Here is a 25,299-nt window from a genome sequence, read left to right as displayed (position 1 = left end):
CCCTTCTTCAGCAACTTCCTCCTCCCTTCCTCCTCCTTGGGGATTTTAATGCTCCTTTGTGGGGCAGTGCCTTTCCATCTAGACGAGGTCTTCTTATAGACCAATTTATTGCAGACCACGACCTGTGCCTTCTTAATGATGGCTCCCCTACTCATTTCAGTGCCGGTCATGGTACCTTTTCTGCCATTGATCTTTCTCTTTCTTCTCCCTCTCTCCTCCCTTCATTACACTGGTCGCCACACGACGACCTTTGTGATAGTGACCATTTCCTGTTGATTATCACGCTCCCTTCCCGCTCTCCGATGGACAGGTTACCTCGTTGGTCTTTCCACCGCGCCGATTGGCCGCTATACACTGCACAGGTCGAGTTTTCTCCCTCTTTGTCGGGTTGTGTTGATGACGTCCTACGTGACGTGTCTGACGCGATTGTTCGCGCTGCTAACCTTGCTGTCCCGCGCTCATCTGGACCATTTCGTCGCCGGCAAGTCCTGTGGTGGAGTACGGCCATTGCCATTGCCATCCGTGATCGCCGTCGAGCTTTGCAACACTTTAAGAGGCACCCATCCGTAGCCAGCCTTACTACCTTTAAACGCCTTCGCGCTAAAGCCCGTTATTTAATCAAACAGAGCAAGCGGATATGTTGGGAACGATTCGTTTCTTCCCTTGGTTCCACTGTCCCTCTGTCACGGGTATGGGGTACACTTCGCTCTCTCAAAGGTTGCCATCGGCAGTCCACCCTCCCTGGCCTTCACCTCCCAGATGGCATTTGTACGGACCCATTAGTTCTCGCAGAACATCTTGCGACCCATTTTGCAGTGGCATCAGCGTCAGCCTCCTATCCAGCTGCTTTCCTTCATCAAAAACAGCAGGCTGAAGCTCTCACCTTATGTTTCACCACTTGTGAGTCAGAATCTTACAACGAACCTTTTACTGAATGGGAATTTCTTTCTGCTCTATCTTCTTCTCATGATACGGCCCCTGGCCCAGATTCCATTCATAACCAACTGTTTCAACATTTCAGTGCTCCACAACGGCAACATCTTCTTCGGGTGTTTAACCGTATCTGGCTCCAGGGTGACTTCCCTTCTCAGTGGAGGGATAGCATTGTGGCTCCTGTCCTTAAGCCTGGTAAGGACCCCCTATCTGTTGACAGTTATCGGCCAATTAGTTTGACCAATGTTGTTTGTAAGTTGAACGGATGGTAGCTCGTCGGCTCACTTGGGTCCTCGAATCTCGGGATCTATTGTCCCCTTACCAGTGTGGCTTTCGAGAGGGACGATCTCCAATCGATCATTTACTTCGCTTGGAATTCGCAGTTCGGCAGGCTTTTTCCCAGCGCCGCCATTTGGTTGCTGTGTTTTTTGACCGTCGCAAGGCCTATGACACGGCCTGGCGCCATCACATCTTACTAACCATCAGTGGGGTCTTCGGGGCCCACTCCCGATTTTTATCCGCCAGTTCCTGATCCATTGGTCATTCAGAGTTAGAGTTGGTACTGCTTTTAGTTCTCCACGGACCCAGGAGATGGGCATCCCACAGGGCTCTGAGTGTCCTTCTTTTTCTCATTGCTATCGATGGACTTGTGGCCTCTGTCGGTCCCTTGGTCGCCCCTGCCCTGTATGTGGATGATTTCTGCATTTGGGTTAGTTCCTCCTCGATGGCATCTGCAGAACGGCAGCTCCAGGTGGCTATACGGCGTGCCTCTGCATGGACCCTGTCACACGGGTTTCAATTCTCTCCTTTAAAATCACGGGTGGTCCACTTCTGTCGCCGTACTATGATCCACCCTGATCCAGAGCTCTATCTCGCTGCACAACGATTGCCTGTGGTTCCACAGTTTCGTTTCCTGGGTCTTCTTTTCGACAACAAGCTCACTTGGCTGCCCCATATCAGACTCCTGAAGGTAGGATGTTTCCATAAACTCAATTTCCTTCGCTTCCTTGCCCACTCCTCTTGGGGTGCGGACTGTTCCCTCCTCCTCCTCCGTCTTTATCGTGCTCTAGTTCTGTCTCGTTTGGACTATGGTTGTCAAGTTTATGGTTCACCTGCTCCTTCCACACTGCACGTGCTGGATCCAGTCCACCATCGTGGTATCCGTTTGGCCACCGGTGCCTTTCCTACTAGCCCTGTTGATAGTCTCCTGGTTGAAGCTGGGATCCCCCCCCCCTTTCTGTTCGGCGGTCCCAGCTTCTGGTGTCTTATGCCCTCACTATCCGTTCTTCTCCCACTCATCCTTCCTTCTATCCTGTTCCCAGACCATGGACGTCGCCCACCCGACTCCCGCTGCGGGTTTACCGGTTGGGCTGCGCCTTGCGTCTCTTTACCGTGATTTTCAGCTTCCATCTTTGTCTTGTCTTCCTCGCTCCCTCCCCTCCACCCATCCTTGGTTAGTTCCTCGGCCTCGAATTCGGATGGATCTCCGCCGCGGTCCGAAAGATTCCATCCCCCCGGTGGTGTTCCGTTCCTTTTTCCGCCAAATTTTATGGGTGTTTCGGGATGCTGTTGTTTTTTACACTGATGGCTCTAAATCTGCTGCTCATGTTGGGTATTCCTTCACGTCCTCTGTTGGAACGGAAAATCATTTGCTGCCACCTACATGTGGGGTGTTTACTGCGGAACTAATGGCAATTTCCCGGGCCCTTACCTTTATTGAACAATCCCCACACAACCGCGTTTTGTTATGTACGGACTCGATGAGTGGCCTTCTTGCTATTGACCGGTGTTTTTCGCGCCATCCCTTGGTCTCTGCCATCCATGACCATCTCGCTGATATTCACCGTGCTGCTTGTTCCATTGACTTCCTATGGGTCCCTGGCCATGTGGGTATCCCGGGTAATGAGCTCGCTGATCGTTTGGCTGGGGGAGCAGTTACGTACCCCCAGTTTTCTGTAACCCCTCCTGCAGCGGATTTACGGCTTCACATCAAATCCCACTTCGCACAGTCATGGGCCAATTCTTGGGAGGCTACTCCACTGTCTAATAAACTTCGTGCAATTAAGGTGACACCAGGCCCATGGCGTTCTTCCTTTCGCCTCTCCCGAAAGGACTCGACCACACTGTGTCGTCTCCGCATTGGCCCATGGCGTTCTTCCTTTCGCCTCTCCCGAAAGGACTCGACCACACTGTGTCGTCTCCGCATTGGCCATACCAGGCTGACCCATGGTTTTCTTTTGCGTGATGAGCCACCCCCGCTATGTGGTTGTGGAGCCTTCCAGTCAGTGGCCCACATTTTGGTTGAATGCCCCCTTCTTTTGGCTCTGCGTGCTAAGTACAGACTCCCCCACACTTTACCTTTGATGTTGGCTGACGATTCCCGGATGGTCTCTCTGGTTCTCGGTTTCCTCCGGGAGAGTGGTTTTTATTCTCAGTTTTAAGGTTTTTAATCTCTCTCTGGTGTTGGGGCAGGGCGGTTAGTGTTTGGGTGTCTCCCACTGTACAGAGATTCCCGATTCACCTCCCTGACCGGAATCCTCTTTTCTTCCCCTTTTACTCTGTTTTTACCCTTTTTTTATGGCTTGGTTAGTCTTTCTATTCCCATACGTACTTTCTGCATTATAGCAGTTGTACCTTTTAAGTCACAGGTGGTCTTGCCTATGCTGCTTCAGCATTGTGTTGGGTTCGTTCTCTTGCCGACTTCCCTCATTTGTTTTTTACCAACGACAACGTGACTGCCCTTTTACGTTTTTCCCTTTTTCCGTTTTATTGTTTTGACTTTTCTGAGATGTTCCGTTAGCAGAATGGAGTATATTTGAAACAAGGGACTGATGACCTTGCTGTTTGGTCCCTTAAACCTCAACCAACCAACCAATCTTTACAGTCCGGAGAAAAAAATCGGAGGCCTTAGAACTTGAATGCACCTCGTATAATGAAGTCTTATCTGAAAGAAACTGCATGAATATTCAGTCAGATATTAACTTTGCAGAGACTGGCAACATGCTCTAAATGTTCAGAAACGTAAAATGTTGCACTTCACAATACGAAAAAACGTATTCTATGACTATAATGTCTGAGTCACTATTGGAACTGGCGAACTCATATAAATACCTGAGTGTTCCACTTTGTATGGATATAGAATGGAATGATCATATAGGCTCAGTCTTGGGTAAAGCAGGTGGTAGACTTTATTGGTAGAATACTGGGAAGTGCGATCGATCTACAAAAGGAGATACCTCGTGTGACCTTTTCTAGACTACTGCTCAAGTGTTTGGGACCTGTACCATATAGAACTAACAGGGGATGGTCAGCATATACAGAGAAGGGCAGCACGAATGGGCACAAGTTTCTATAAATCGTGGGAGTGTGTCACAGAGGTTAGCACACTGGACTCGCATTCGGGAGGACGACGCTTCAAACCCGCGCCTGGCCATCCTGATTTACGTTTCCTATGATTTCCCTAAATCGCTTTCTGTCAGGATGGTTCCTGTGAAAGGGCACGCTCGACGTCCTTCCCGACCTTTCCCTAATCCGATGGGACCGATCGGATTTTGCGCATGAACTGATCTCCTTATTAGGTCCCATAATGTTCGATTGGATTCATGATGGGTGATCTGCGAGGCCAAATCATTCGCTCGAACTGTCCAGAATGTTCCTCAAACCAATCGCGAGCAACTGTGACCCACTGACAGGGTGCATTGACATCCATAAAAATTCCGTCATTGTTGTTGGGAACATGAAGTCCATGAATGGCTGCAAGTGGTTCCCAAGCAGCCGAACAGAACCGTTTCCAGTCAGTGACCAGTTCAAATGGACCAGAGGACCCAGTCCATTCCATGTCAGCACAGCCCACACCATTATGGAGCTACCGTCAGCTTGCACAGAGTCTTGTTGACAATTTGGTTCTGTGGCTTCGTGGCGTCTGTGCCACACTCGAATCCTATCATCATCTGTTACCAGCTGGAATCTGTGCTCACATGACCATGCCACGGTTTTCTAGGGTCCAACCGATATGGTCACGAGCCCAGGAGAGCCGCTGAAAGCGGTGTCGTGCTGTTTAGCAAAGGCACTCGTGTCGGCCGTCTGCTGCCATAGCCCATTAGCGTCAAATTTCGCCGCAATGTCCTAACGGATACGTTTGTTGTATGTCCCACATTGTTTTCTGCGATTACTTCATAGAGAGCTACTTCTCCGTCACCGCTGACAACTCTACACAAACGCCGCTGCTCTCGGTCGTTAAGTGAAGGCAGCCGGCCAATGCGCTGTCCGTATTGACAGGTAATACCTGAAATTTGGTATTGTTGGCACACTTCTGACGCTATGGATATCGGAATATTGAATTCCCTAACGATTTCCGAAACTGTGTGTCGTATGCGTCTACCTCCAGCTGCCATTCCGCGTTCAGAGGCTGTTAATTCGCGTCGTGTGGCCATAACACGTTGGAAACTCACATGAATCTCGTGAATGCAAACGCAGCTCTGCCAAAGTACTTCCCTTTTATACCTTGTGTAGGTGATACTCCCGCCATCTGTATATGTAGCTATTCCATAACTTTTCACACATCGTTGTAAGGATTTTCATAAGCGTAGACGTTACGATGATGACTGAAAATCCCGTAAGATGAAATGCCAGGCTTATCGGTGACGAGGTTCCAGGTAGTCATAATTAAAGTACAAGTACCTAACAGAGGTCCAGTGTGGGCTGTAATTATAGTATGGAAGGAGAATGTGGTAGATATGCTAATGCGTTAATGCAGCACCGATTTACGCTAGGAAAAAAAAAAATTCCAATTTTGGTCAACTGGTGCAAATCTGGCGATGTGAATACGATAAATATTATAGAAATATTTCCATATGTAGTGAATTAGGAATGGGATATGTGCTGAAAAGGACAAACAAGTGAGAAAGGCATAATGCTGATTCTGTCATTACCTACCACTTACACAACGTGTCCATTATGAGCACTAGAGACATCGACGAAATGTTCCGTCCGTAAAACGACGCAATCGACAGTTGCCTGCAGCATTCCAGTGGAATCTGAGAAAAGTGTTTGTTGTATACCGGTTTTCAGATCGGATAAAGACCGAATGTGTCCCTGATAAATGAATTCTTCTGGATACCCCCAGAGCCAAATCTATCATGGATCAGATCAGGCGATCTTGCAGGACGGTACATCTGGAAAAACTCGGGGGATAACATGAAGGTGGAAGGTTGCATCAAGCAGATCTTTCAATGGGGGAGCGACGGGGGGTGTTGCCCCCCCCCCCCCCCATCTTCCATGAAAATAGTGCTCTCCATATAGATGAGCTTTGCCGATGCAGGAATCACATGTTGGGCAAGGTCTCGCTAACATGTAAATATCGTGATACCCTGGGAGTATTCGCTTCAAGAAAAAACGGATCGAAAATAAAGGTGATCGTGAATCCACACCAATCAATCACATACGGCGGTGTGCAACACGCAGTTGAACAGCACTCCATATTCTGCAGTTCTATGTATTCAGTGCAACCTGTAGTTTAAATGTTCCCATTCAACAGAACATTGCGTGGCCACATGTCATCAACTTCAGAAATAGACGAGCCTATTCAGGACGTTGCTGCTGATCATGAGGTTCCAGTTGCAGTTTGTAAGGGGTCCGTAGGCCTTTACTATAAGTTTTGCGGCAGCACAGGTCGACAGGACAAACAATCGATAGTGTGTGTGTGTCGGGTTGCGAGAGCGAGAGCGAGTGTTGAGTCAGTAAGTGTGGTACGCGCTGTGGGCCGAGCCGGGTGGAGGTCTGTTGCTGGAATGCAAGACCGTACCGACAAAGGGAGTGGCCATCGCCGTGGTTTAACCCCTTTGTGTTAGGAATATTCGGGAAAGTGAAAAGTATAATTAATAGAGTCATTCAGTGATATTTCAGTGCCGATATTTGTATTTCCGCGTCTACCGCGCCAGCATTATTTGGATTGCAGTGTTGGATTGCAGTGTTGGTTTACAGTGATTAAAATTTGCGTGTGACGATAATGAACAACGAAGAGGCCTGTGCTGAGATTAGCCGTTATTAGTTCTGTACGACGAAGGCAGTGGCTGTCTCCTTCCTTTTGGTGTTGTTGTGATGAATATAGTTCGTTGATTAATGAAACTGTGTTGTTGTTCTTCTTGGCACCAGACATTTTATTATTACAGCATTCGAGAAGGACAAAATGGAATGTAACATCTCCGTAGCAGTCCAGTCCGATTGCCAGCCCCATTAGGTACACGGTCACATTAGTTATTATCTATTTGGGCTGCTATCAGATCCCGATCGAGCGGGAGAAGTCAGTAGATTAAACCGGAGTGTTACAAGTTGTACAGGTACCAGTGTAAAATAGACAGCAAAACGTTCCGTGCTGTTGACGGTGGGATGGACATTTCTCGTGACATTGCCTGAGCACTAGCTGCATGGTCAGTTACAGCAGCAACAGCAACCTCGCCAATGAGTTCCTTCAGGATAGGACGCCCCCTCCCCCCCCCCCCCTCTCTCTTCCAGGCGCCACACTAAGCTCACCCGTGTTTTCGAATTTCATTATCATCTTAAAACCATTAAATGACATCGGGCCTCTGCTCAAGACGTTTCAGTCGGCGATTCCTTCTCAGTTCAGCTCTGTAACTTCTACCGTCCGCGTAAAACAGTTTCGCCAACAGCGCACGGTCTCCCTTCTCGATAGCCGTACTGTTCACTCCCGTTATGGCTTGTCAAATGACAGCGAGGATGTCGTACTATCACACACACTTGTAACGTGGCAATTTCTCGCTGAAACTCTCAACGAACATCTTTGAGGTTGATACGCAAATTCTCTTGATCAAGAAGTCGTTGAGACCACTGCTCTGTAATTTCAAATCGATTAGCACTGCCAGTGGATGTTTTTTCTGCACTTAGCGGTGGGTCTGAAGACTTTATCTGGTGACTTCAGTTTTATATTTTATGGAAAGAGCAGTTTTTTATTTTTTATTGGTTGTGACAATGATTTTATCAGATGGTCTGCCTCATGTGCCATGATGTCCATATGATTTTATAAATGTTAATCCACGTTTCAGATCTGGTGATGGCACCTTCAGAGTGCTGAAACCGGTCATCTGATAAACGATTGAGGCGATCGTGGCTTTTCAACTATTTTAAAAACAGAGTGATCGCCCCACGACACACCATGTGTTCACTGCAAAAAAGTTTCAGATAAGCTCCACGATGTACTGTTTCGCATAAAGTTACGCGCCATGACATTCGATGTTCTCATCACCCCATTACGCCCATATGATTCTATATGCACTCCTTAGATGTGGATACCTACCTGAACGTCCTGCTCAGTTCGTAACTTCCAAGAAATTGGCCTTCGATCTTGATGTTGCGAATCTTTGTGATCACTATGGCGCGCCATTTTTCATTCGGTATTCATCGTGCAAGTTAATTGTTTGTTTCGAACATTTCTTGAGTGTCGACAACATATCTTTTGTGAAGTGTTGTACATACGACCCATAGGTCAATCTCTGGACCTCCCGGTCACTTATTTCCTGTCGCCCTCCTGACACACATGAGCAGTCAACAGATAATATTTTTCCTGTCACAGATGTTAACACTTTCAAATGAGCTTTACCAAAGACTGAATCTGCGACCGGGCACTCAAGGTGTTCCATGTTAGTCACGCATCCAGCTCGTTACGATTTTGGCAGTCTATCTTTCCGTGTACGTTCTACATCTAATTAAAAATTTACACAGTCACTGGCAGTGTCTGCGTTTCATCCTCCGTAGTCACCTGTGTCAAGGTTACCCTTGTCAGATTATTAATGGCTCCTTCTAAGACACCAGTTGGTAACTTCCACGTTCAAAGCCAATAAATCTATTTGCTATAGGGTCCATTTAGTTCCATCCATAGCTGAAAGGTCCATCATATTAATGTCTATGCGAGTAGTGTAGTTGTCATTTTTATTATGCTTAACTGGGCCACCACTATTAATATTAATTTAAATAAGACGTATTCCGTTGCACGACGGTATCCTTGTTTTGAATCAATTTGCATGATTTGTTGGGGTAGTTCCCATTCTGCTGGACTCCAGACTGTGTGTTAGTGTATCCTAGGGTACGCGCTGACCACAACGAGCATACTTTACATCAGCAACAATAATTATTGCTGTACCTACAGGAATTAAGGTATTTGACACACCACACCACAGTGTGTACAGCACCTGGTGGCCGCAACTGGAACTAATGTTCTCTAACGTAAATGGGTTCCGCATTAACGCATTAGCATACGTATCTTGTTTCGCTTCGCTGCCGTACGATAATTACAGCCCACACTGTGCCTCTGTGTGTAACTGCACTGTAATTATAACCACGCGGTACGTGCAAGAACTGCAGGAACGCAGCACCTTCCCTAACACGTGTTGTCTGAATGTTATTCTTGGCTGAAAGTCTGCCTCATTTAATACCTACACCCGTTTAATATGATACGCATACAGGTTGTCATACAGAATGTTCCAATCATCATGTGATTGGCGCCTTCCCTTCACGCAGTTCTCCTCGTACTGGTTTTAACGTGAGAAATGTGTGTTTTCGAGAGCATGTAGAAGTAATGCCGTTTGTTGGTGTATTGTGCGATCCTGAGACTCAACTTTCTTGCTGAACACCACGCAAAAACTGACCCTTCGCAGCATACAGTTTAACTTGGTGGGACATTGTTTTCGCTAAGAGCAACAGCTACAAGTCTTCCATTGTCGCAAGATTCGCTACCTACTGAACTGTTGCCTCGGGCTCAAAACATCAACTCACGTGATACGATACCACGAGATACAAGGAAGCTGATCTGGATGAGCACAGATATGGACCAACCTGAGGATTTATTATATGTTGTAAAGCCATTTAAAACTAACGAAGAATTGGATAAGTCAGTGTTTTGTACGCAGAAGTATAATACTCGTCAGTGAAGTGGATGGAGAGTTTATGGTTCAAGTCAGTCTTGATAATTTTGGCAGAGATAAAGTGAGTCTACGTTTACTAGTTGCTAATTTAGATATTTTGGAGGAAAATGACGTGGATAGGTCAAGTGAGGACCTCTGCCGTTAGTCAATCATCAATGTATCTGCATTATGTAAGAAAGTGAAACAATTACAGACAAATGATAGAGACGCAGTGGAAGTTTTAAGACTGCAGTTCATAGGTTGGTTTAATTTGAGTGGTCAGTTACCAGTAACGCCACTCAGGCGAGCCGTTCTGTCCAGATGACCCGTACACGTCATCTGGCGACGAGAATTCCGAACTCACTGCGCTGCATCATTTCCTGTGTCACTTTGCTATTCCTTGCTTGCTTCTTCGTTAACTTTTCCTGCATGTGCAAATTTTCTCTTACAGATTGGTACTCTTTTTGCTATTTAATATCTGTGCTCCCATAGTTCATAAGTTAGCTTTAGGATTTCTTGCCGTCCTTAAAACTCAGGCGTTGAGGCATCGCGTGGCCTCACACCATCTGCAACTCTTCTCAAATGAGCGTCTCTGGCGCAAACGTTCTTGCACAAGTAGCTGTCTGTCGGGATTATACTTAACATAAGACGTGCTGCGTCCATATTCCCGTATCAGGCCATACATGTAGTGCCTGTCAGTCATTTGAGACACTGACAACATCACTGTGATGTAAGTTACCCTATAACAAGACAAACACAATCAGGCAAAACGAAACATGACCAACTGTAAACTAAAAGAACTCACTAAAAGGAATTCCTTTCAAACGTCCCTGACGAAGGATTTTTGGACTCGAGCTCCTATGAATTTTTTTGTAATGTTTTGATGTCAAGAATGCTTTCCCTAGAGTTTTATTTGTGTTTTTTACATGCCCTGAAAATCTGCAGATACCCCCCGATCTGTGCAGAACTTCCGGTATAGGTACTTCTCACGTTGTTGGACTCAAAATACTATACGGCAATGAATAGAGAGAATTGCCACCCGCCTTAAGTCACCAGACTCCAAAGCTGATCAGCAAATAATGGAATGACAAGTTAATGTTTTGTGCTTTATTGCAAGGTTACTGTTTAATTTCGATGACTGGTTGCACATATTTTCTGTTTATATCCGTCCTCTGTATCAAAACGAAATTAGACATCTCAGTCGGCCCAAGGTAATTGGCTTGTGGCTTAGTGTCTGCACATGGTTCTTCTACCTCTGACCTGACCAGTAAATTACTAAAACTTTTGAAAAAGTGGACTCGCTTTCAAGAGAGTCGCATATCAAACTCCGGGAGCTCTAGGCAATGAGACTTCGTGGGGAACGTCACCAGATATCTAAACTTAGTTCATGGCGACGCTACAGGTTGAGGTGGTGAGTGATGCCTATGCAGGTTCCTAGGGTATAGTTCATATGAAATGAATTTTGGAGCAATGCATGTGGAATCAATACTGTGCTGCTCTGTCCACAGTATACTTGCGATAAGTACAACTCAATACCTGAAGAATGTCATATTTGGTGGAAAAGACAGGAGTTTCAATATTTCCTATCTTTCTTCTGGTAAACCTTGCGGGATGTAAGGTCGTGGTCCACGAAACTCTTCAGCTCCTAACGTTTCGTCCAGTGCTTCGCTGGACATCTTCAGAGGGGTTTTTCTCCTCCGGTGAGTCTTGCCGGAGGAGAAAAACCCCTCTGAAGATGTCCAGCGAAGCACTGGACGAAACGTTAGGAGCTGAAGAGTTTCGTGGACCACGACCTTACATCCCGCAAGGTTTACCAGAAGATATGTCATCCGGTCGTGAAAGCCTTCATACTATGATTTCCTATCTTTCATCTTAACAACCATTTCTGAGCTACCACGACAAAGAACATAAAGATTGGCAACATTAATCCACTGAATAATTTCAGGTAATACCAAAGCAGGGTTTGCGTCAACTGAGCAGGTAACACCTTCTATGAAATGTATTGCTTTTCACAAAGTGTGCTAGTTTTGTTTAGACCTGTTTCAGATTTTGCCAGAAACTATAGTGTTTCGTCTGAATCCGCTATCCAGCTTCGATTTCGCATTAGCTTTGTTAATGACACACGGTTAGTCTTTCTCAGCTCTCGCTATCTTCCATGAATAGTTTGCTAGCAGGTGACACACAATATTCGAAAATTTGTGCCACAGAAACTGCAAGTTGTCCAGAAAGCTAAATGTTCACCGCAGGCCGCGCGGGTACTTGATCAACATTTTATTTTTTAACTAGTAAGCAGAAATGCTTTCGCACGTATCATACATAGCCTTCTGTTGGGGACCAGTAATCAACACAGCTACAATAATCCTCTCGTTGTCTGTTCCCACACCTGTTTCCACTGAATCGAAATGTTCGGGCATTCCTGTCGAAGCAGATCTAATGCGTTTATTTCCCGTATTTTTATAACCATTTACCTTCGATCATTTTGCCAATACTAGCTTGTAGTTCGCCTGTAACGAAGTCAGCGCCACCTGGAAGTGAAACACTAACATTCATCTCATTGCTGTTTTGTTCCTTCTGTCTCACCTTCATTTATAACTTCCTGTTTTCGTTTTCTTCTTTCCGTCATTTACATTTCTCTTCATACCTTCCTTCTATTTTGTGGTTTTTGTCATTTCTTTTATACTGTCATTACAGAGTTTTCGTTTTGTTCGATTTTTCTTAGTCTTCTTTATTTGTTTATTATTTATTTACTTATTTCCTTTCCTATCCTTTATTTCCTTTTTTTCCTCTCTCTATTTTCTTTGTTTACTTTATTTTCTTTACTTTCTCTTTGTTCGTCTCTCTGTTCGTCTCTCTGTTCGTCTCTCTGTTCGTCTCTCTGTTCGTCTCTCTGTTCGTCTCTCTGTTCGTCTCTCTGTTCGTCTCTCTGTTCGTCTCTCTGTTCGTCTCTCTGTTCGTCTCTCTGTTCGTCTCTCTGTTCGTCTCTCTGTTCGTCTCTCTGTTCGTCTCTCTGTTCGTCTCTCTGTTCGTCTCTCTGTTCGTCTCTCTGTTCGTCTCTCTGTTCGTCTCTCTGTTCGTCTCTCTGTTCGTCTCTCTGTTCGTCTCTCTGTTCGTCTCTCTGTTCGTCTCTCTGTTCGTCTCTCTGTTCGTCTCTCTGTTCGTCTCTCTGTTCGTCTCTCTGTTCGTCTCTCTGTTCGTCTCTCTGTTCGTCTCTCTGTTCGTCTCTCTGTTCGTCTCTCTGTTCGTCTCTCTGTTCGTCTCTCTGTTCGTCTCTCTGTTCGTCTCTCTGTTCGTCTCTCTGTTCGTCTCTCTGTTCGTCTCTCTGTTCGTCTCTCTGTTCGTCTCTCTGTTCGTCTCTCTGTTCGTCTCTCTGTTCGTCTCTCTGTTCGTCTCTCTGTTCGTCTCTCTGTTCGTCTCTCTGTTCGTCTCTCTGTTCGTCTCTCTGTTCGTCTCTCTGTTCGTCTCTCTGTTCTCTTTGATCACTTACTTTCCTTAGAGTTTCTTTACTTTCCTTTTCCCCCTTTCCTTTTTCCCTTTCCTCTTGTTTCCCCTTTCCCATTTCTTTTTCTTTTCTTTGCCTCTTTACTTTCCTTTTTCTCTTTCTTTCCTTTCCCCCCCCCTTTTCTTTCCTTCCCCCCCCCCCTTCTCTTTCCTTTTTCTGACTTAATTCTTTTGTCACCCTTTCACCTTACCTCCATCCAAATTACCACCTCAAGTTACCTTCTATTGATTGGTCTTGGTATTTGGTCTATACTATTCTTTACGGTGCTGGAAGGATAGTAGTAGAGACTTATTTATTGGAAGTAGTATGTACAACATCAGCATTGTTTTCTTTTAGACAGTGCCAGCTCATGGAATGAGTCAGAAACCAGCCCTTTTCTGGGAAACCTGGTCCCCATATTGTCTTTCGTGAATTTTCCCATTTCTGGCATTAGACACACATACAATTAGATGCAAATGGCATTGCCGTTTCGGGTTCCAGGTGCACCATGATCAAGCTGGTGCTGGTGGTGAACGCGGCCGGGAAGGTGCGGCTGAGCAAGTTCTACGACCCGCGGCCGGCCGAGCCCCAGTCGCAGCAGCGGCTCACCCGCGGCCTGCACTCGCGCCTCGCCGCGCGCCAGAAGCACAACTGCAGCTTCTTCGACGTCAGCGACCTCTTGGGCCCCGACTCCACGGCCGTCTACCGCCGCTACGCAGACCTGTTCGTCGTCTTCGTGGCCGACGGCGCCGAGTCGCCGCTCGCCACGGTGGACCTCATCCAAGAGTTCGTGGACGCCGTCGACCGCTGCTTCGGCCTGGCGTGTGAGCTGGACTTCGTGTACCACGCGGACCAGGTGCACCACATCCTGAACGAGGTGCTGCAGGGCGGCCTGGTGTTGACCGTAAACTCGGCAGAGATCGCCAGTCACGCGCTGGAGCAGCAGGCCGCCGAGGACCGCCAGACCAGGCCACTGAGGGCGGCGGCCGCCCAGGTGCTCAGCTCCATACAGGAGTTCCACGTCTTCCACAGTACGTGACCCCCAGAAGCCGACCGCTCCATCCATTGGTTTGTCTTCCAGTGTCTGATCCCAAAACCCTGCAGCAGCCATCGAGGACTGCATAATCGGGCCTCTGAGGGTGGCCACTGTCCAGGTGCTCAGTTCCATACAGGAATTCCATGTCTTCCACGGTGTGTGACCCCCCAGAAACCAACAGCTTCATGCAGCCGATCGTCTTCCAGTGTCTGATCTCAAAGCTCTGTGTAAGGCTGACAAGGACTGCCGGGTCAGGTTACTGATGGCAGAGGAGTTCAGTCTTTCCCAGTGTGTGACCTCAGAATCCACCAGCTGAGTCCAGGGGTTAAAAGTCTAAACCGTTTCTGGACCCAAAACCCAAAAACAGGCTATCAATAAGCGCCAGACTATTCCCAAAGACTGGCAGCTGCCAGGTGCTAAAATCTAAGCAGGAGTTCCACACTTGCGACAGCACCTGACCTCAAAAGTGAACAGCTCCAACCAGCTGTCCAATGTCCTTCAGTGCCTGACCTCAAAACTCAACAGCAGGCTGACTACGACAACTCACCACTCACCACCACCACCACCACCACCACCACCACCACCACCACCACCGCTACCACTGCCACCTAATTTTGTTACAAAGTGGGTCTAACAGAAATTTAATAAGTAGAAACTGGGGAGGGAATTGTTTCCTGCTGCCTCACATACAAAATGCATCATCTCAATTTTTAGAAACTGAATCATTACTTAATGAGTAAAGCTGAATAAAACCGAATTCTTCATGCATCATGAAATGCCGCCTGCAGCAGAAAACATCCCAGTAAACTGAAATCATGCACGCTATGCCCTACTGTCATGAGATAGAAAACTCATTTATAACAGCATTATACATGGTAAATACTATATGAACACTACCAACATTTTTTAATGTTCTTCCAAAATGTTAGGCTGAACGAAAAATACTCCAAGAGAAGACTGCACAATCTCATTGCTTTTTTTGGGGTGATCCTTCTACTGTCTCGTAACGAACATGATATACGTAATTTCATTTCCGTTGTAATGAAATTCGAGAACACTTGAGGACTGCGAGAAGAAAAAGAAAATACAAATCAACCCAGTGCATCTAGTACTAAAACGGACATGCACAAGATACAAGTTAGCATTTCAACTGTGTAATGCGTAATACAGTGCAGTAAGTACATTAATACAGGATGCACGCCAATGAGGAAATTTGTGTCTTATAAGACACTGAAATTGTTTCGAGTGTGTGTATGCATTACTTCGTGTCATAGGAATATGCAACAGTGTTTTTAAAGATTACCTAACTTTGCTCTTACAGGTATCTTTCGTAAACTCCAGTGTTGCCGTGTGAATCAATATCCACATTCACTAAACCAACGTTATCACTCCTATCTGACAGTGAGCCAGAAGTAGCCTTCTTGTGTTCCTAACTAGAAATTTTTGTTAAACACATGTTGGCAATTTCTTTTCTTCGACATTTTTATGTTTGAATATTTTCAAGACTTTTTTTCACAGTACATGTTGTGAAACTGCAAAACTTGAAATCATACACTGCCATGAAATATCTTTGTGGTGCAATGTAATAAATATTTTATCAGTATCAGATAATTTTATTTATATGCTTGCTCTCTCTCTCTCTCTCTCTCTCTCTCTCTCTCTCTCTCTCTCTCTCTCTCTCTCTCTCTCTCTCTCTCTCTCTCTCTGTGTGTGTGTGTGTGTGTGTGTGTGTGTGTGTGTGTGTGTGTGTGTGTGTGTGTGTGTGTGTGTGTGTGTGTGTGTGTGTGTGTTTTTGGGGGGGGGGGGACAAGTCGCTATTTCTGAAGGTAGAACGACCACATAACACCATACCAGTTGATAAGTAACCTTCATAAAATCATATGGATGTATAATGAACTTCTCCTTCTGAAATTAAGAAAGCTATAGATTCTTTCAAAAATAAGATTACGTGGTTTCGATGATGTTTCTAACACAATTCTTTAGTTTTGTACCCATATAATAAGCCCAGGTTTATCTGAAACATGCAATGCATCACTGACTCGGTGCAGTTTTCCAGAGATACTGAAATATGCCTTCGTTAAACCCTTCTTTAAGAAAGGTGATAAGAGTCCTGTTTCACTGCAGATATTCTTTTCTTAACACATTAAGTAATGGTAAAACAGTTAGCAAAGGTATTGGGTCAGCAATCGTGGAAATAAGTGGCGCAAAAATAAATGGATGGACGGAGCGAACTCCGCCATTGTCGTGCATTCCAGATGCACTTCCTGTAAGGTAGTCTGTTGAAACTGCGCATTTTCGAAGGTGGTGGTATACAGTGCGATGCCAATGAACTGGAAACTGCTTCGAAATTGTGTAACCAATAACTCGGACTACATAAAGCAAAATTAAACGCTGGATTTGATGTCTGCTATTGTAGTGCTGTTGGGTGCTGTACTGATTGATTGATATCACAGGCAATCATGTGACAAAAAACAGTTGCAGTCTGTAGTTTTCATATATCTAGAAATTTTCAAAGTTTGTGAAATCACTGATAACAACAAGTTTCCAGATAGTACTACTGAATTACCTCGCACACTTACTACTTATATACGAGGTGCAATTGAACTCTGTTCCAAAATAGAAATCACTTATCCGTGACAAGCCTGCACTCTCGAACTATTTAATATCATAAAACAGGTGGAGTACAAAATTCCTTGATACAATGGTGAGATAGAAAGGGCCATCGATTTCGAAGTACCATAGCGAAACTAAAATGGACAATGGATCCGAAATGCTGCTATTGGAGATGTGATTTTGAAAATATCAAGATTGCATGGTTTGACAAGAATTATGTAGAAGAATAAGTGTACTGCAAAAAATATGGACCTATAACACCTCCACGCTAGTGAATGTCTTTCAGTTGCTTAAAACCATGCAGAAGCTACAGTTCCTGAAGAAAAATAATGGATGTGGTATGGAATGAAAACTGAAATTTCAAAGCAATGCGAAAGCCCATGAGACCGTGGAGCCCTTATCACAGATTCTGAGCTGGATACCGACAGCTGCAGTAGAACTAGACTATCACTGTAAATAACACAATCACTGCTTTAACTCCCTGTAGGTGGAGCAATATTTTCTCATCTCACTCTACTGATTCTGCTCGTTATCCATTACTGTAGTAAAAGGAACATAAATCTGTTCCATACTGCTCATTCAGATTCCACATTATACCAAAGAAATGCGAATACATACAGTATCCAATATTTTGCTTAAAAAGATGTTGCCCATTTTCTATAAAGCACTCTCGTAAAAGAGTCTTCACATTTCTGACATATATTGCGTATACTAGCCTTTGGTCGCAGCGCTGTGTAACGTTTGGCGGAGGTTTGAATTTATGGCGACGATGCATATGGATGCATCTAAGGTAAGATATGTACAGTGGACCAAAGTTAGAATGCGACGACATGTCACGACTCGCTTTGTGATAGCGATTTGAACAACCGAAATTCGGTTGTAATATCACGTATCGGTTGAATATTTACTCTTTCGAACCGAATGAAAACAATCGACATACTCCGGCGCATTCACTTTTGAGTAGAAACATTCGATCGTTTTTCTATTGTTAAATTATTGTTGTTGATTGCACTGTTATCGCCTAACATCACTGTTATTACTAGTATATTTGCAAAACGTAGGGACAAGTCTCTACTCGTACGGACTTTGGCTCTTTTTTCCCAAAATGTAGGGACGGATTATCCATCGTTTTCATTTGCAGCTCCTTGTACTGGCCGTGTTTGCAGTTACAAATTTTTGGATGTGAGGTCCGCCAGTTACGCAAAACACCGTTTTTCTCAGTATCCAAACATGTTTCGGCACCACTGTGGCATCATCAGTGGGTTTTCGTTTTTATTTATTCTGCAATGTGAACATTTTGTTAAATGATTAAAATTATTTGCATTTTTAGGTCAAACAACAGATCGTGTCTTTTTGTAAACACCTTTACATTTGGTGAACATGAATTATCTGGATCACTTTTGCGTTATTTGTCACAGTTAGCTTGTCATCTGCAACCAAACGATGTTGATGAGAAAAGTTTTTTGCTGGGAGTTAACCTATCTTCTAGAATGTAATTTAGTTTTTCGCGACGTTTTCGCGCCTATTTTCGTATTTACAAAAGTTTTCGTGTGGCAAGCACTTTCATTCTCCGCATCATGCTGAGATGTTGCGATGCATACGTAACTATAACAAGTGTTTTCCACAAGAAAACGTAGTAAAACACTTTACTACCCCAGAACACAGTGTGATTGTGGTTTGTGTCCCAGCCCAGTCACTGTTCATTTGTTCACCAGTGTGTTCGGCGTCAAATTTGAATTTTATTTGCATTTTATCTTTATTTTATCTTTGTGTGTGTGTGTGTGTGTCCGCGTGCAGACTTTATCTGTTTGTGCTGGTTTTATTTGTAATGTTACTTTAATGTGTTAAGTAGTGTGTCCTTGTAGAGTGTACCGTATTTGTTTGAGACCTGTTTCCCTTCTGCTATTGCCTTCTGTATATGTACGGACGGATTTCCACTCCCTCTGTAAAACTTAGGGAATTTTTGTCCAAGAAAGAACAATTGGAAAATTAAAGAGAGAAAGTTCCGAAACAGTGTAATTGTGGAACATTGTACACGTCTGTGTCCATTGCGTACGGAAAATTAACCGAAAGGGCCTATCTCAAAGATGAAACCAGGTGCATAAGGAAAGTACACTCACGTTCAGAAAAACAGAATACCCTGAACGACCGGGGACAGGACACTTACATTCATAGGCCATGTATATTATGTTCTGCAGAAAGGACTAGTATTTGAACCATGTTGGCCTGCGGTTTCAATACCAACAATAACGCGGCGCAATGCACCTACCAGTAACTTGTGCCTGCGGCTATCTTTGGCGCTATAAACCGGAGGTAAAGGATCACTGTGACGTGCAGGATGCCTCCCAGAAGTATTCGCAAACCGTATCGTCAAATCAGTGAGTTTGAAAGAGGGCGTATTATTGGCATGAGAGAATTTCCTAGGAAATTGCTGCTAGTGTGGGGCTGTTTCAGCAGTGCAACGATGTGTACAGAATGGTTCATGGAAGGCCCTAGAAGACGAGAAGCCTCACGGCGCAACATTCAGGTCACTGCCCTCCCCTCCCCTCCCCCTGGGTAGATAGACATCTCATCCGAATGGCAGTGCAGGACAGATCTGCGTTCTCCTCGGCTCTGGAGCAACAGTGGAATAGTATCTCACACCGTACATTAACAGGGGTGACAGTTACCGTTTATTGCAGTATGGGTTACATGCGTGTCGCCCACTTCTCCACACACCTATGACGAATGTGCAGAAACATGCTAGATAGCAATGGTGTATGGAACGACATCACTGGGGACAGGAATCCAGGTTCTGTTTGTTTGAAAATGATGGCCGCATTATGCTTCGCCGCAGACAGGAGCAGCAGCATCAGAGTGACCGCATTCGCACAAAACGTATAGCGCCAACTTAAGGCCTTATTGTGTGGGGTGCTACTGGGTACAACCACAAATCGCAATTCGTGAGTTGCCCAGGGCACTGTGACCAGTATGATCTACGTGAATGACGCTCTGCGATAAGTAGCCATACCCTTTCTGCACAACACCCCAGACGCCATTTTTCAGCAAGACAATGCACGACAGAATGTTGCTGCACGAACACGTGCCTTCTTAGAGTGACAGGATGTCAGCCTTTTGCTCTACCTCACCAGACTTGTCGCCAATCAAAAATCACGGCAGGTGCAGCACTGTGACCCAATGCCAATCTTCAGAGATGAACTTTGGAGCCGGGTGACCGCAGAATGGATGGCTGTACCACAGGACGCAGTTAGTGCCTTATATGCGTCGGTGCCGCCACACGTGGAACAAGTTATCATGGCCCATGGGAGACTCTGTGCCTACTAGGCAACAGGACACAAGCTGAACCGATGTGACTGAAATCAAGCTGTTCTGTTTCTTCTGAACATGTGTGTATTTTAGACACTGTAGAGAGGGTACGTGACGGGGGAAATACTGACGTGTTTGTTGCTTACAAGGGAACCTCCCCATCGCACACCCCTCAGATTTAGTTATAAGTTGGCACAGTGGATAGGCCTTGAAAAACTGAACACAGATCAATCGAGAAAACAGGAAGAAGTTGTGTGGAACTATGAAAAAAATAAGCAAAATATACAAACTGAGTAGTTTATCCGCAAGATCAGCAACATTAAGGACAATGTGAGCTCAGGAGAGTCGTGGTCCCGTGGATAGCGTGAGCAGCTGCGGAACGAGAGATCCTTGGCTCAAATCTTCCCCCGAGCGGAACGAGAGGTCCTTGGTTCAAGTCTTCCCCCGAGTGAAAAGTTTAATTTTTTATTTTCAGACAATTATTACCTGTCCGTCCGTCCGGCCGATGCGAGGTAACTGCGCCGTAGTATGGGGACGCTACACCTAAACAAACATCGAAACACGACGTCAGTCGACTACAGTGCACGGAAGAGAGTATTCCTGCTAACGAGGCTCCCTGGCTGGCAGTTGACTGTTCGCTACTTTGGACGGGAGTGCATTAAATACGTGAGATGTATTCCGTGGGCAATATGAATCCAGCAAATATGGCTTGCGACTTCAATAACAAGGTCAATGAATATTTTCCGAACTGTAAGGAATCGGAAAGTTCCTTAAGGGATCGAACGATTGTCGAACATTTGTATGATTATTTCCTATATTTGTTGATGAACAGTACGTGTGGTAATGACGATACCTTGCACTTCCTTTCGTCTACTAATCGCACGGTTTTGCGGTGCGGTCGCAAAACACAGACACTAAACTTATTCCCCCCAGGGGATCCACAACTCTTTTGTGGATACGCGCGTAGCGAGCACGGGACCCCGAGCTAATGTGGCCCTCCTTCCTTTCCGGGCTGCATACCTTCCCTTTCCGCATCCTTCCCCATCCCCCATCTTCGCCCCCCCCCCCCTCACCTCTGGCTCTTTCCTTCCCTTTCTCCCCCTCTGGGAGTATGGTTTGTGCCTACGTCCGGAGACGGACGCTTGTAAATGTACCGCATTCTTCGCCTTCGTTGCTTGTATGTCTTCATCCTTCCTTTGTCCTTCTCTTTTCCTTACCTCTTCTCTTTACCCTTTTCTCCGCTGCGGCGTTTGAGACCCCCTCTTCTTTCCTTTCCCTTTCTCTTTCTTCCTCCCTGTGCGTGTCTGAAGGCCGACCCACGCACATCCATGCGTAGCCGGTGACGGGGTAACGCGTAATTCCCTGCCCCGGGTAGACAGGTAGGACACGGTACCCCCTGGTAATGGCCAGGCCCAGGGAGGGGTGATTACCCGAGCTGATACCTTCCGAAAGTGCCGATTAGTCCCTCCGTCCGTTTGTCGGGAGGTGTGACCTGAGGTGTGAACAATCACCTAAGGAGGGAGTGCCGTCAGAGAGGGCCCCCACAAGGGAGGAGCGCGCCATCGGAGACGCCGGTAATCATGGGGGATTCTTCCGCAATGGTTTCTACACCTTCCACTATGTCTGCTCACAAACGTAAGTTCACTGAGTCTCAGCCACAGTCAGTTCTTCCATCGTTGCCACAGTTCCTTGTTGTTTCTCGGTCTGACGAAGGTCAGGACTTCTCCACGGTCAACCCTTTCATTATTCAGAAAGGTGTCGACGCAATTGCAGGTCCTGTAAAGTCTTGTTCCAGATTACGGAATGGCACCCTGTTGTTAGAAACAGTCAGTGCCCTCCAGGCACAAAAATTGCTGCGTACCTCACTACTACACACCTTCCCTGTCCGGGTGGAACCGCACCGTACTTTAAATTCCTCGCGTGGAGTCGTTTATACACGCTCCCTCGATGGCTTGTCTGACGAAGAAATTCAGCACTACCTGTCTGACCAGGGCGTAACGGCTGTTCATAGGGTTATGAAAAGGGTTGACACGAACATCATTCCAACCCGCACTGTCTTCTTGACATTTGACAAAGTTCAACTCCCATCGAAAATCAAAGCAGGTTATGAGATAATTTCCGTTCGCCCTTACGTCCCAAACCCTACGCGTTGCTATCGGTGTCAGCGGTTCAATCACACCAGCCAGTCCTGTTCCAATCCGGCCAAATGTGTTACGTGTGGCAAGGATGCCCATGAGGGTGCTAGTCCACCTCCATCCCCTGGCTGCATCAACTGTATGGGTGACCACGCTGCTTCCTCTCGAGATTGTCCCATTTTTAAGGACGAAAAGCTCATCCAGGAAATTAGAGTAAAGGAAAAGGTGTCGACCTTTGCTGCTCGAAAATTATTCGCCAGTCGACAGCCCACTGTGCCTCAGAAAGGAAAATACAGCACTGTCCTTTTTTCTCATCGGCCAACAAAGGAGGCGGCCATGCAGACTTGCGACCTCACCTTCAGTGCCACGGTCGTCAGATCGGCCAGCGCAAAGATCGCCTGTTCAACCTCACCACTTTCGCCTGCCCACTCTCTGGCTCACCCTTCGTCGAGTTCTGCTAAATCTCGAGCCCAAAAGTCAGACACCAAGACTTCGGAAAAAGAGCATACTCGTGAAGAGTTTTTATGTACGGCAACTTCCCAACCATCGGTTCCTCCTTCCTCTAAACATCATACTTCCAAGAAGGCTACAAAGAAACCCAGTTCCTCTCCTTCTCCGCAGAGGCGTGTCCCATCTACAGCACCACCTGCGGAAATCGCCATCGGCCGTCTTCTGTGTCGCCGAGGCGCACTGCTGGCGGCCGATCAACCGGCCGATCGCTGGTGGCAGGAGCTGCTCCTGACCAACCCATGGATCAGGATCTTCTGCCTTCGGCTGAATGCCATTCCATGCTGTCGGTCGCAAGCTCAGAGCAGTCGTTCAGTTGACAGCGACCTTGGTCACATTCCTCCATTTTCTGTTCACCCTATGTCCATTATCCACTGGAATATCCGCGGTATTCGAGCCAATCGTGATGAATTGTCGATCCTCTTACGATCCTACTCGCTGGTCATCTTCTGTCTTCAGGAAACAAAGCAGCGCCCCATGACCGCTTTGTTCTCCCTCATTTTCAGTCCGTCCGATATGATCTCCCTTCTGTTGAAGGCACTCCAGCACATGGAGGACTCATGATTCTTCTCCATGAAACTCTCCATTATCACCCAATCCATTTAAACACTTCCTTCCAAGCTGTTGCCGTCCGTCTTTCCCTTTCCGGATACACGTTCTCTCTTTGTACTGTATACATTCCATCGTCCACACCAATGGCACGAGCTGATCTCCTTCATCTCCTTGGTCAGCTTCCACCCCCATATGTGCTGGTTGGGGACTTCAATGCCCACCACCCGCTTTGGGGATCTCCACATCCTTGTCCACGTGGCTCACTATTGCTAGACGTCTTCCACCAAGCAGATCTAGTTTGCCTCAACACTGGGGTCCCTACATATTTGTCAGCCTCCACGACAAATTTATCTCATTTGGACCTTGCGATCGGTACTGTTCCGCTAGCTCGGCGCTTCGAATTGTTTGCCCTTGATGATACACACTCGAGTGACCACTTTCCATGTGTCCCTAGACTGCAGCCTCAACTGCCCTACATGCGCCCGCGACGCTGGAAGTTTGCCCAAGCCGATTGGACACTTTTTTCGTCTCTTGCGACATTCGATGACCGTCGCTTTCCCAGCGTCGACGATGAGGTCACACATATTACCGACGTTATTCTTACAGCTGCGGAACGTTCAATACCACGCACCTCCGAATTGCCCCGGCGCCCCCCAGTTCCTTGGTGGAACGAGGCATGCCGTGACTCAGTACGTGAGCGGCGACGTGCTCTCCGCGTTTTCCGCCACCATCCTACTTTGGCCAACTGTATCCGCTATAAGCAGCTCCGAGCTCGATGCCGTCGTGTCATCCGCGATAGCAAGAAGGCAAGCTGGAAATTCTTTACTAGCTCATTTAACACCTTCACTCCCTCCTCGGAAGTTTGGAGTCGGCTTCGACGGTTCTCAGTCGCGCCTAGTTTCTCCCCGGTCTCTGGGCTCACTGTCGCGCATGATACCTTAGTGGACCCCGTCGCAATTTCTAACTCATTGGGTCAGCACTTTGCTGAGATTTCGAGCTCTTCAAATTACCCGCCAGCGTTTCTCCCGAAGAAACGTGCAGCGGAAGTGCGACATCTTGCTTTCTCCTCTCAAAATCACGAAAGCTACAATACTGTTTTCTCCATGCGAGAACTCCAACATGCCCTCTCTTCTTCTCGCTCCTCCGCCCCAGGACCGGATGGTATCCATGTCCGAATGTTGCTGCATTTATCAACCCATAGTCTGCGTTACCTCCTTCGCCTTTATAATCGAATTTGGACCGACAGTACCTTTCCCAGACGATGGCGGGAAGCTATTCCCGTTCCGAAACCTGGAAAGGACAAACATCTCCCCTCTAGCTATCGCCCCATTTCTCTCACGAGTAGTGTCTGTAAGGTTTTGGAGCGTATGGTGAATTACCGTTTAGCTTGGTGGCTGGAATCCCGCAGTCTTTTAACACCAGCCCAATGCGGATTCCGAATGCATCGTTCTGCAGTTGACCATCTTGTTGCTCTCTCCACTTATATCATGAACAATGTTCTCCGGAAACGCCAAACGGTAGCAATATTTTTTGATCTGGAGAGAGCATACGATATCTGTTGGAGGACAGGCATCCTCCGCACACTGTTCTCTTGGGGCTTTCGAGGCCGGCTGCCCCTTTTTCTTCGCGAATTTATGGCAGAGCGCACATTTATGGTGCGGGTGAACACTACTCTCTCCCGTACTTTCTCCCAAGAAAACGGGGTACCCCAGGGCTCCGTGCTGAGTGTTGTACTGTTTGCCATCGCTATAAATCCAATTATGGATAGTCTCCTTCCTGATGTCTCGGGCTCCCTCTTTGTGGACGATTTTGCGATCTACTACA

The 25,299-nt window shown here is 46.4% G+C and overlaps 1 protein-coding gene across 2 annotated transcripts in view; it reads left to right on the top strand.

Moving 5' to 3' along the window:
* LOC126424922 (uncharacterized) overlaps window positions 1-15,908 on the top strand; it is a 104,564-nt gene extending 88,656 nt beyond the window's left edge. For both annotated transcript variants that reach the window (XM_050087765.1, XM_050087764.1), the window contains exon 2: window positions 13,828-15,908. In XM_050087765.1, coding sequence (XP_049943722.1) covers window positions 13,835-14,365 — 531 coding nt within the window. In that variant the 5' untranslated portion in view covers window positions 13,828-13,834 and the 3' untranslated portion in view covers window positions 14,366-15,908. The remainder of the gene's footprint in view (window positions 1-13,827) is intronic.
* Window positions 15,909-25,299: the final 9,391 nt, after the last annotated feature.

The sequence above is a fragment of the Schistocerca serialis genome, chromosome 10 (assembly GCF_023864345.2).
Source record: "Schistocerca serialis cubense isolate TAMUIC-IGC-003099 chromosome 10, iqSchSeri2.2, whole genome shotgun sequence".
Lineage (NCBI taxonomy): Eukaryota > Metazoa > Arthropoda > Insecta > Orthoptera > Acrididae > Schistocerca > Schistocerca serialis.
The sequence above is the reverse complement of the archived record's forward strand: the minus strand, read 5'-3'. Positions and strand labels throughout refer to the sequence as shown.